This window comes from Daphnia pulicaria, chromosome 6, assembly GCF_021234035.1.
Source record: "Daphnia pulicaria isolate SC F1-1A chromosome 6, SC_F0-13Bv2, whole genome shotgun sequence".
Classification (NCBI taxonomy): Eukaryota; Metazoa; Arthropoda; class Branchiopoda; order Diplostraca; family Daphniidae; genus Daphnia; species Daphnia pulicaria.
In genome coordinates, this window is record NC_060918.1 from 1,883,616 (window position 1) to 1,896,724 (window position 13,109).

At 42.7% G+C, this 13,109-nt stretch overlaps 2 protein-coding genes across 3 annotated transcripts; one reads left to right on the forward strand and one right to left on the reverse strand.

Annotated features, from left to right (window-relative positions):
- Positions 1–5,286: 5,286 nt before the first annotated feature.
- On the reverse strand, positions 5,287–6,912 carry LOC124343763. Of its 2 annotated transcripts, none has more exons than XM_046797237.1 (2): positions 6,790–6,912; positions 5,287–6,677 (listed from the first exon to the last, which is right to left on the reverse strand). In XM_046797237.1, the coding sequence occupies exons 1-2, from the start codon at positions 6,802–6,804 to the stop codon at positions 5,922–5,924; spliced, it is 771 nt and encodes a 256-aa protein (XP_046653193.1). In that variant the 5' UTR covers positions 6,805–6,912; the 3' UTR covers positions 5,287–5,921. The 2 variants fall into 2 exon arrangements, with proteins under 2 accessions (XP_046653193.1, XP_046653194.1); XM_046797238.1 differs by having other exon boundaries at positions 5,287–6,674; positions 6,790–6,897.
- A 3,429-nt stretch (positions 6,913–10,341) lies between these two features.
- LOC124343621 (protein timeless-like) lies at positions 10,342–13,108 on the forward strand. The gene is made up of 7 exons (XM_046797015.1): positions 10,342–10,588; positions 10,682–10,954; positions 11,034–11,204; positions 11,269–11,386; positions 11,479–12,269; positions 12,339–12,573; positions 12,643–13,108. The coding sequence occupies exons 1-7, from the start codon at positions 10,532–10,534 to the stop codon at positions 12,996–12,998; spliced, it is 2,001 nt and encodes a 666-aa protein (XP_046652971.1). The 5' UTR covers positions 10,342–10,531; the 3' UTR covers positions 12,999–13,108.
- Position 13,109: the final 1 nt, after the last annotated feature.

Here is a 13,109-nt window from a genome sequence, read left to right on the forward strand (position 1 = left end):
GGGAGTTGCAGGGAATTTTTCGGTTTGTCGTAGTATCCGGTGGCGCGTGTGCTGTTGGCGCTCCTTCGGGATTTTATTATTTTCACGCGGCCACGAAACTCAAACAACACTCGGGCGTGAGTTGTTCTCCCTCCCCTCCTCTTCTTTCTTTTGGGTGGCTCACTTTACGGGCGTTTGTGTGCACTTAAACGGACGCCCAGCAGCAGTTTAAATTGAACTATCGGAGCGATGGATGGAAGGAAGGAAAAAGCGACACGAAAAAAGGCAGCCGCGTACGTACTATATAAGTCCGCAAACATTGGATGTACACTCTGTGTGCTGCTGCGATGGGTCGCCAACAGCACTCGAAACCCTCCCCAAACAAACCAGCAAACAAACTCCAACACTTTTTGTTTTTCTCAAGTGTGTGTGCAGCAGGATTGTCAGACTCTTTTCTTTAGCTGTGCACGAATCAAATGTCGCGACGAATTTCTTAATTGATTTAACGAAGAATATCAAAAGGTGACACGGGATTTCAAAATTTAAGCGTTTATGTGTTTCTTCTTTTTTGATTGGGGCCAGTCACACACACGTACACACAGACAGACAGACACAGCAGAGAGAATCACGAAGAGAGCCGAAAAACGGAGCGGGTCTCTCCTGCGTGAAGGGCAGGGCGTCTATGAAAGGAGTTCACAGCCGGAGCAGCAGAATGGGGATCGCGGCGCAGCACCGGGAACAACGCGCGGGCGGCCGGGACCGCGGAGTTTGAGCGTGAGGGAGACTTGTCTCTCTCGTGCACAAGTAGATCTGTTGGTGCTGGTGCTGAGAGACGAACCCTGGAGGTTTTTCTGTGCGCATGTCCGCGCGCGTCGCGTTTTGATAAAGGCCACACATCAGCCAAAGCAAAAAGTAAAAAAAAAAAGAAAAAAGGGTTTTTTGTTTTTGCCATGGTGCTCCTCCCCGCGACGTCGGCGCTCCACCGGCGTCTCCGAGCTGCCGGAGGCCGGCGCTCGTGGTTTAGACAACAGCAACCGAGAGAGAGGTAGATATATGTAATATATATATATATAAAGGCATCAAGCAAAAGGAGTCTATAGATATAGGATGTGCTACATATATATGGATAAAACATATATATTTGATATTATATTCAGCAGGGGAAGAAGCGGCAGCACATATAGCATTCCTCGCCCGGCGCGTTTGAATCGATATAATATTTTAGGAAACGAGACAAGAGACACACAGCCTCTTATCTCTCTCTCTCATCACTATGTGAATATTGTACGCGAATATATGTGTGCAAAATTCGCTCTTTGATACTCTTCATCTTTCTTTAGCTGTGATGCTGTGTTGCTGATATAATTTCTGCCGGTTGCTGGTTAGCTGATTTCCGGGGGTTTTCGGATGCTACAAAAATCCCCCCCAAAACCACCAGCAGCAGCATCAGACGCCCGGATCTCTTCACCGCACTTAAGGACCTCCCGCGCGTCATCTCATTAACCATTCAGAGTGCTCTTTGAAACGATTGGCATGCATATATATAAATTATAGAAGACGGGCGACGCTCTTTGAGTCTATATTATATACTGTACATAATATCTCGTGCGGATTGGCCGCAACAAGCTCATCTCCAGATTCCACGCTTTATAGTCTTTCTTACACAGCACATATAGCGTCACCGCTTATTATATAACCTTTGAACTTTCTCTTGTGTTGGTTGTATATGTATAAAAGACACTGCTGATGCTGCGCTGTATTATGCTTGTGCCGGTGTCGATCGCGGTTTGTGCTGTGCGCTCGATAGCGCCCCCAATCTCTTTCTTGTTCATTTGCCGATGTGAGAGAAAAGCATCACATAATACATAGAGAGAGTACAAGCGCCCCCCCCCCCCTCTCCTTGCTGGCTGTCTCCTAGATAGATGTTTTGTGACACGAGATATGCTGCTGTGCTGCTCTCACGCCCTTGCTGTGTGTGTGTGTTGTGATGTCGTCTCGGCGCGCTGCTGTGGATGGTCAGGCACTGTATATGTATGTGCTGTGTGCTGCTCTGCGACTCTTCCGAGCGGAAATCAATAATCTTAACGGGCATATATATAAGTCTCCCGCTCTAGCTCTTCTCTCTATGGCTCTCCAAGCAGCAGTTGTTGTTGTTAAAGGGCGAATATACACACACACACATATACGTGTGTATAGCATATATATATACACAACAGCAGAGGCTCTCCTTCAACTTATAGACATCATTGTGTGCTACTTCGGCTGCTGCTGCTGTCCAGACCAATCATATATATACATCACACAGTATAGAACTCGGGCTCTCTCGTCTATATACATCTATATGCAGCCTATAGATGTCTAGTATAGTGTATAATATTTATTTTCCGTCTCTCTTGCAGCAGCTTTCGGCCAACATCCGCTTGGATAATCCAGAGTGGCGGCCCAGGAGTCATGGGAAACAACGAACTATAAATCTATATAGGGCCTATCTATGATGAGTGTACCTATGCTAGATAGATAGATATAACGCAGTCAAGTAGATCTCTCTCTGTATTGAAGCTAGCCGCTCTTATATGCTCGGTTATGTAGGCCTATTATAAGTTGTGTTGGGTTTGGATAAGAACTTTGTTATAACGTTAGACACAGCATAAATCCAATTGAGACTGCTGCCCTTTGCTCTTGTATAACGACCTACTCAACAGAGAATGGGCTCCTGAATACTGAGAAGCCGCAATTCGAAGAATGACATGAGCTATATTATAATAATAGCTAGTAGCCTTGTACTGAAATCATCACAATATCACCATCGCTATAATAAATGCGGATGCATTCCGCTTTATAGATTTAGGCCTATACAACTCAACGCAACGGCCCGTATAATATTATATATATATATAGTCCTCGTCGTGCTATGTTTGCTGCTTGTTTAGCTTTTTAAGAGGTTTTCGGTTAGAATTATTTCTAAAACAATAGCACATATAGGCCCCATACATCACTTGCAGTGCGGAATATAAAGAGTATGGACCCTTTTTTGTTTGTGTTTTTATTCCGGTCGTATAGAACGGATGACGCCATCTCATTAACCTGCGTCTCGAGCTGCTTTTCATTTTGATTGTTGGTCGTTTGTGCTGCTGGGCTCGGCTCTGCTAATATTATATGTAACTGGTCCTTCCTTTTTGTTCCGTTCTCTGATGCATTTCATTTTATTCCGCCATTAAATCAGAGCAGCCCAGCATCTTCTCCAGCAGTTTCAGTGAGAACCGCAGAGCACGGAAGCAGCAATAAGCCGCAACGTGTCCCTGGATCTCTTTTTCGTCTTGAAAATGATGTGTATAGGTCTGAAACATAAATTAACGTGCGCGGCTGTTGGTTTGGAATGTAGGCTATATCGTCAATTTGCAATGGCCACTTTATAAGTGGTATAGATCTACACAAAGGCTCGGCACAAAGAATAAAAGATTTGCACAGCTCACCGACGTGACCGCGCATTGTGAATAATCATCAAACCGCATCAAACGAAAGAGAGACCAGCATGTAGGATATATAGGATATACTCACACAGCACAAAAGTCCAGGCGAAATGTTTTGTGGACATGTCGCGGATCTTGCATGCTGGGCTCCTCCTGATGGTCGTGGCAGGGTCGAAAACGACTCGCATTTGTATGTGCGCGCAGGGCTATTTATAGTGGCAACTCTCCTTTGAACTGACGTACGTATATACAGTAAGAAAAACGCGGAAATTGGAGCGATTGAAAACCCTTTTCTCTCTTATTTTTTATTCGCAAAAAACACGAAGCTCCTTGTTATATAGAAACGGAAATAAATAAGGAGCCCGTTTCCGTGGCGATGCCTGTACACACACATGATGTGTATATGTGTGAGCAAAAGCTTAGCCCTATATAGGCTATACTATACACAGCATACAAGGAAACACCAAGTGTGTGTATGCTTAAAAGCCTATTCATTTATTGATATAATCGGCTCAGTTTGTCAATCAGCGAAATCAGGCATATATAAGAAGATTCAGCACATCAGTTGCTGCCCGTCTGTGGATGTACACACACACCACCATCGAACGCCCACGCATGACGAGCTGTGCATCGATGAACCCCAGCACGGAGCGGGCCATCAGCAGGAGCATCAGATGCTGTGCTGCTCCTGGGATCTCCGAGTGCATCGCCAGTATTAGATTTGGCGTCAAACAAAAGAAAAACCTTCTCTCATCTCCACGGCAGCAGTAGCTTTAATATAGTATAGAGAGAGAGATTATTTGGGTTGTTTTTCCTCTTCATCGACGCCAAGCGTTCGGCGTTCGCCATTTTGAATATTTCACGATATCTTTATAGGAGCTGCTCCTGTGCTTTGCTCTTTTTGGTTTTTATATTTTTCAAACCACCCCCACCACTCTCTATTTATCCTCCCTCCTTTCTTATTATTATACTGCCTGTGTGTTGTGCTGCTCCCGTCGGCACTCTCATTCATTTCGGGCCGTTAACTTTTATTATATGCTGCACGCTGCTGCTGAGAGCCGGGCCTGCCCACTCCCTCTTTTCTCTTTGATGATTCACGACGTGCACATGCGGGTGGTGCTGGTGTTCCTCTCTCCCGCATCACCCGATCTCCTCATCATCATGTTGATGATGACGTCGATAAACTGTTGAGCTCTCTTATAATAATACATCAGCAAACCGACGCAATCATCCAGTTGTATGGGTTCGATCGTTCCGGGAAAGGAAAAAAAAAATAAGACGAAACGGCAACAACAACAACAGGAAAATATCTACACACTAAAGCCATCCCCCCAGCCCACTGAACGTTTCGAGTATATTACATATACAAACATTCACGCCGTCAGCAGCATAGAAAGAGAGACCATCAAAACATTTCCCGCGATCGACCGGATGCCATCTACCATCGTCAAACGGAAATGAAGTCGCTGATGCTGCTGCTGCTGCTGCTGGCGAGCGAATAATAACGGGCGCGACGTATAAAAGTCAACAACAGCAATCGCCTTGGAAAAATAAAACCGACGCTCAGCAGCAGCTCCAAAATAAAAGGCCACAAAAAGAAATATATAGAAGAAAAAGAGAAACATTTCGCACAATTGATGTTGACGTTAGATGATCGTTTCTTTTTTTTTCCCTTCCATCTCTCGTTTGTTTATTTTTGTTTTTATAAAAAAAAGAAGTCTGTGATGTTGATGGCAACTCATTTCTAAAATACATAGTCTCGCAACTTTCGACGCCAAGCGCAACCAGTTAAAATGCGATTCACCAGAAAAAGAATCGATTAAATTGAATTTATACATTTAAGCAGTTGATCCCGTTTTATTATTATTTTCTTTACAGATTTATATTGATTACATTTCTCTTTCTCATTTCACGTCAGGCTCACCAGCAAGTCCTCGTTCTTAAAAATGAAACAAAAATAATAGGAAGAAATACGAAAAAACAGAGAAAAAACAAACAACAAAATTCGTGATAAATTCGGGATTTCATGGCGAAGAGGAGTTTTTTTTTCTCCCATTTACGGTAACATAGATTCATTTGGGTTACAAGTATTACATCGAATTGGCGATTGCGTAGTTGTTGTTTCCATACGCAAAAAAGTCTATATTACCAACGCCCTTGGAGAGATCTGAACCGAAAATCAAAACGAAACGAACGAACCAGTTCGCCGAGTCCATCTAGGAACGGAAGACCACACCCTCGCAACGCAAATTAATGCCACCTGTTTATCGACTATCGAGGGGGAGGGGGATGTGGAGTACCTAAATAATAACTCGTCTAATATCGAAAAAAAAAACACAAAAGGGAAAATTAAAGGGAAAACGAAGAAATTATGATATTAGTGCCATCAAAGTCGAATCACATTATTGAACGAACAACATCAAATCAAAAGAAATTTCAATTTCGATTGATGTGTTGTGCAATTAGGCTGTATTATTCCAGCTCGGCCGAGAAGGAACCGAATCGGGACCAGTCGAGTTGATGGTGGAAATTGTCGAGGGTGTTGGTGATGAGCAGCGGGAATCCCAGGGCCCTCTGCCTGGTCGACGGTGCGGCCGTGATGGGGAACCCGCCGAAGAGGCCGACGGGAGTGGGCGCCGTCGTGCCCAGAACGCGGTTCAAATGGAAGGCGGAAACGACTTTGCGCAAACGCTCGGCTTCCTTCTTGCGGTCGACGAACGAAGGGATCAGTTCCGGTTGACGGGCCGGCTCATCTTCGTCGGATGCCGACGAGTCGTCCGCCTTCGTCATTTTCGGAGTTTCGATCTTGGTGGAATCCCACATGGGCATCAGGGCCGCATCGGTCGTCATTTCGGCGGTCATCCCATTGCCGGAAGAAGAAACGGTGGTCGATGCTGCTGCTGGTGACTCGGCGTCGATGACGACCATCTCCGCGGGTTTCATTTCGGGCATTTCCTCATTGGTCGACATGGTCGAGGCCGTGATAGTCACCACCGCGACATCCGATTGCTGATGCTCCGCCCGACTCTCCGGCTGCGATTCCGGTTTCTGGGCCGCCACCGTGTTCCGGGAGATCCGCTGGAAGTTCCGGCTGAGCTTCGGCATCACTCCTCTACCAGCGCCGATTTCGGCCGTGATGCGGGTGCGGATGGATCCAGCGCTGATGGCGACGCTCATTTGAAGCAATACCAAAACCAAAACTGACAACGCAATACAGTTGCTCATCTGCTGCATTATAATATGAAACCAAAATTCAATCAAATTTCAATTAAAAAAAATTAATGAACAGAATTATTCCCATGATTTGTTTAATAACCGGTATAAAACTGTTTTTACTCACATTAGGATAACCCATGGTGAAAATAAGAGTATGCACTGGGAGATGATGTTGTGTAACTTTGAATGTGACTAACGGATGAGCTGCCAGCCCGCTTATATACCGCGTCCGGCCGCTGCAGATTGTGTATTGAAACAGGTTCTTTTCTTATTTATCCGCTAGTCTGTCCATACATAATAGCTTCTGGAAGCGCAGCACCTCTCCTAAAAAGCATCTCCGAGATGTGTATGTAGCCATAATAGCTGACGGCGGTGCCATGATGACTAAAGATCATCGTATAATACGAGGCACATCCAAAGAATTAAGGGAAAACTAGGGCGAGTGATTCAAGTTCCATCATCATCCGTCAGCCTCCAGCTGCGTGGAGAAACGGTATGCTGTATGCGGCAATAGGCGAAAGCAATTTCTAGCCAGCAGCAGCGGACGATGTTGATTTCTCCATTTGATTTCAGTTATAAGAGAAAACGCCCGATAAAAAGTTCAAGTCGAATGATGCGGATAAAAATAGTAAAAGCGGTAAAAGTGAATTCTATAATTGATGAAAAGTGGAGCACTTTTTTTTTTTTTGGTATCTGATGCTGGCGCCAAAGTCCAAAAGTGATGCTGCTGCTGTGATTATATACCTGATTGATAGGACTTTCAGACTCGGCGGTATGAGGCGATGAGTGAAAGCCACAATTTTTTCTTCTTATCAATGCGTGAATTAAGATGCGTGAATTAAGAAGAGAAAGCCTAAATAAGCACGGCAATTTGATTACGAAATCGAAAATAAAATCGCAACGTAATTTTATTTCATGTCATTGTTGACAGGAGTTGTGATGCTATTCGCTGGAAATCAAATTCCAGATTCAAAACGACACCAGCCAGCCAAAACGAAAGAGATTATCTCATTATCACCCATTATAATTATTATGCAATTATAAAAACTTATATAGCTATAGAATGCGGAAGTCCTTTTAATTATGGAAAATTATGATCTAACACTGAATGCAATGTTTTCCTTTTTAAATCTTTCCTATTAACTAAATTGAAAACAAGTTAAACGTATAGTAAACACACTAACTGATCCCGATCTAAGCTTGTGATTGATTCCTGTATTTGGTGTTTCCCAAAATACATTTTGTATTATCCATTATTCACCTCAGCGGTTTGGAAAAGAAGAAAACATTTAATCCATTTATGAACCACGAACAAATTGTTCAACCCGGTATATAAAAAATCAAATGCACGTTGTCTATTATTCTATATACGGCCCCGATATACTAGTTCTATGTATATAGGCATGTCCGCGCGCTGTGTTTCACTGTTTCCTTCGGGCTTCACGCACAACTGATTTCTTTGATGCGCGCGCGCGCGGCATTTGCGCAAGGGTTGATGCTTTTTCGTTAGATTATATTTCTGACTTTCTTTGCCGCAATTCATCTCAGACTGTCTATAAGCACCGAGCGTGAATATGATATATATTTCTCTCTTTGCGTATTAAACAAAAAATATCTATTTGAGAATAACTGGTCTGATTCCAAAGAAAAGTTGAAAGTTTTGGGAATAATCACGCAGAATCGGGGCGACGTAACGAACAACACGTGTCTAATTGTGCCATTTCATGTAGTTCACCTTCAACCATTCGACTATACGTCCCATGCTAGATGGATATATAACGGGGGACAATAATAAGCTGGATTGTCATTTCGAAAAATGTGACCTCGATAAGGAATGAAGGAATGTGGTGATAACTGATTGCAGCTATTGAATTTCGCTTGATCACGGAGCCGTCACGCCAATCAGTCATCTTCATTTTTCTTCATTTGGCTTTCTCTTCTTTTGTGTATGGGCCCGACCCCACCCCCTTTTTTTTAAACAGCTGGAATTTACTCTGAGCGCAGTGAGCGTTGTTAATTAAATTTTCTGATATATTTTCTGCCAATAGCTTGTTGCAAGTTGGCGCATATTATATACGTGCTGTGGCCATTGCCAAATATCATTCATTTTTGAAAACAGGTACAAGCTTGTGGTTATTATGACATAGCTAGTGCTATGGGCCAGTTGTTTAGGTATAGACGCGGGAGAGATCGTCGATAAGTCGACTGACGAACTCAAACTACTTCTGGCCTTCGCTTCTTGTTAACTATAAATAAATACGCAGTTGGCACATATCCTACCTTAGGCTGAGATAATTGCAACACGCCAATACAAATAAGAGGAATGATGCAATAAATAGCGTTCGTTTTCCGCCAGGGCGGAGAAATGTCCGAAACTCGTCCATTTTCGCACAAATATAAAACGTGAGAATTTCACGCCAGCGAAAGCTCCAACAGTGTATAAGGAAAGTTGAGTTTCAGATTCTGGCTTGATGCTGACTGGCAACTGTCAGTCAGTATATTAAATTTAGTCTACATTACAGGACTAAATCCTCGTAATGATTCCTTGTCATATTTATAAGCTCTGAAGTCCGGTGTGTTTTGCAACTCACGATGACAGCGATTTGCGCACTTCACGTCCATCTCCATTCACGGTCTTTTCCTATTAGAAAGCAGCAAGAGCGGGATGAACCAAAAATAATATCGGTATAGCGCTCTTGCGTGAAAAATGAAAAAGTTTAATTGCGTCGTGAAATAGGAGTGAATAAAGAAAAAAAATCTCAACATGGCACACAATTTAGTGGCCACATTTTTTAAAAATTGAAATACGTTGTTGAAATAATGATGTCGCCACAATAAAAAAAAGTTTCTATGAAATATGCTCAAATTTGCGTTCTTCGAATCAACCCGTCACTCTTACCCGGAACGGCGAAACAAAAATCTCAAGGACATTGAATTAGCACGTGGAAGTACTTTAGAGATTCGTGCAGTCTGTTCTCAGGAAACGAATCGTCCAGAAATGGCGAGCCAAATGTAAATGAGGGGGGGTTAGGAAGAAAATGTTTAAAACATTTCTACTACTTTTGAGAATTGAAATGACTGATAAATTTGCAAAATCTCATTGCCAATTCCTTTTCACCTTGACGATAAAAAGATCACATTTAAAAAAATATATTTTGGTTCGAATTTTCCCTGTAACTTTTGTTTTCCTATAAATACCGCGGTACGCAGTTCGCGCATCAAATGCAAACCATTTAAGCAATAATATCTTTTTACCCTTTTTTATACAGGCCACAAGTATTAGGCTAGCAATGAAATATGCGTTTCTAACTTACGTATAACCTCAACTCAACTTGCGATAAGCATAACATTTTTATTGAATATAAAAATTTCAAAACGAAATGTTCGGCAAAGCCCAAAGGAATATTGGTACTAAAAAATAAGCCAAATCTGCACAAACGTTTTATTTTTCAATTTGTTTGTGCTCAAGCACCGCCTTTTCCGTCTTCAAAATTTTGTGAACTGCTCCCTCCCTTTTCCTGGAACAAAATGGAATCTGCTTTTCCGTCTTCAAAATATTGTAAACTGCTAGCTCCCTCCCTTTCCTGGAACAAAATGGAATCTGAATAAGACAAACAAACAAAAAACCTTCGTATAAAAGCCGATGCAATTTAGATGTACTCCTGTGGTTTTTTCAAACTGGACTTCAGTTCAGCAAGAACCCGGCCGTATGCAAGACCCTCCCCAACACTCTAAACAGTTCTCAACGTAATGCGTATCAAGCCAGCCGTTTCGATAGTCGCCAGCCAGATCCGATCCAAATATTTTAAACTGGACACACGAGCAGGACATTTGACATTTCGGCTTTTATCTACCTCTACTTTGCAATGGACCGAATAACACTTCAACCTGTTTTCAACGACCTTCAACGTCTTTTAGAGAAAGTATAACCTTCGCTTTGTTTTCTAAAAAAACAAAACCAAAACAAACTCGAAATTCTATTATTTTAAAATTTTTTATTTTTTATTTTCCCGCAGGAGTCATTGTCGAAAGAAGAGTGCAGGTATATCAGCGATTCCCTCGTACACTTTCGCAACAACTTGTGCATTTCCGAAGATTTTGCCAACGAAATATCCGGTGAGTCTATTGTGACAGTATCCAACATTGTTCGTCCCAATAGTTTCGTTGGGAATTTCACGTATCATCGCAGCGATATCGGCTCTCATTTGTCGAAAAATTGCATTTTGTGGAATTTGTTTACACTGGGAATCGATCGTCTCCTGATCAATTTGCTGGCTCACGCGGAAAAAGTACGTTCTTAATAATGCGCAATTAAGATTCAACCCGCAATATAACTACAGTTTAACTCTTTTCACGAATTATACACAGGCAAAATGGATAACAACGATAGCTGAGCTCATTGCGCTATTCTACAAAGAGCGGAATGACCAAAATGGAGTGCCGAACTTTTTTGGTATAGGCGTGAGCGTGACGGCGTCAGGTGATAGTGACCGCCCTATTTTGTCGCGATCACTTGAGAATTCTGCAAATGCTCATCTGGTAAAAACCGGTTCAGCTTTTCGATATTTCTCCATTATTGTCATTTAAAATTTGTTTTAATCAGAAACCAGCTAATCGACGTCGAATGTCGCATGACGTCACAGAATTTTTCCAGCCTGAGCCAACCGAAAAAGAAATGTCAAAACTATTAACACAATTCACTCTCAATTTCCTACTGCGAGGTAACACTAGACATACAACTTAATAGTCAAATAGTGTCGCGTCAAAAGACTTTCTTTTTTTTCGGTTTAACCTCAATCGTTTTCGTTTATAGGTTACAACATTCTGGTGTCTCAGCTCCACGAGCAATTGCTTCTCCAGAAGGAGAATAATGTCAATCAGAATGACAATTCGGATTTCGTTTGGTTCATTTCCTACTTTTTGCCCTTCGTTTCCCAGTTGAAAATGAATTTGAATCTTTTCAAAGACATTTTCATGATTGACATTCTCTGTTACCTAACGTGGGAGAGTGTGCGCCAAACGGAAGAATTCGAAATGAACTCGTTGCGACTGGTGCCCTCAGCCGATCTGGAATCGAATAAGAGGCGATTGCATCGAAGCGTGAAGGCCATCCTTGAGTATTTACGAATTTTGGAGGAACACACTCGTCCTTCTAACAATTTTGAAAAACATGCACTTCGGCGAGAGTTGCAGGAACGAGTTTGCAAGCAGCTGTGTCGTAATCTTCCGGCGGCCCGGGACATTCGACAATTATTTCTGCTCCAACTCTTACAATTCAATCCGGACATTCAGAGTCGGTGCTATCTTTGCGACGTCATCACAGCCAACCATCTGTTGATGCTGATACTCGAGCGGGTCCCTCACCAGGAGCCAGGGGGAGCGAGGGATTTTAATTTGCATCAGCATTTGAATCAATTCTGCACAAAAACAATAATGGCCCGATACGGAACGGCTCTCGAAGGCTTCAGGACGAACGGGTCATTTGTGAACGATTGCATTTTCACCATGTTACATCATGTGGGTTGCGATCTAAGTGAAATCGCTCTCGTTTGCCAGCCAAATATTATGCGTCATTTTGCCTCAATCTGGCAGGAGGCTTTCCAAGTAGGTTCAATCAACAATTCCGTGTTTCACTCATTTAATGGATAACGTTTGGTCGCTGCTGCTATTTAGATTTCTGACGATTGGCACGATCTAATTGCGTATGCTGTACACATATTTAATCTGAGCCGTGGCAAAATTGGCAACACATCACCTGACCGAGAGACTAGTGAATTTTCCAATCAAGACGATTGGCGTTCGATGGAATGTGAAAGTCGCACTAGCCAAACTTTTAACAACGACGATGACGAGTTCGAAAATCTCCGAACCGATTTTGAGTCGTTACTAATTCTACTCAAAGGCGATGGTAAGTTTTATTATTTTTTTATAACACCCCATCTTGATTAAGCTATATCTAATGTACCGACAAATATAGGATTTCAGAAACAACTCGATTGGATTCAGTCGTCTTTATTGACGGCCTGTGCAGCACGTTTGGGCATTTACTCCGACCACGAATTCCGTCATCCAATTATCTGTTTGAGCTTGAAATTGAATACGCCATGCCCTATAGTCCCTTGGACGGAAGCGGAAGCCTCCGCATTGAGTTCGAAACCCTTCCGCTTTTTTCTGCGTCAACTGGGTCTTTTCCCTTCGCTTCCTCACGCTGGCACCTATCCAAGGATCCCACTCGAATGGTCACCAGACACTCTGTACAATGTGGCTCTTTCGTTGGGTTCCGTTACCCATCAGCAAGTTGATTTCGACTTGAGTTGTGTAGGAAAATTGTAGCTTATCCATTTAATTTAGCTTCGATCGGTCCCGCTTGATTACTGCCAGCCAATCATTAGAGTAATTTGTTGTAATTTTGTCTATGATCAGCGACGATTGAATGAAGGAACG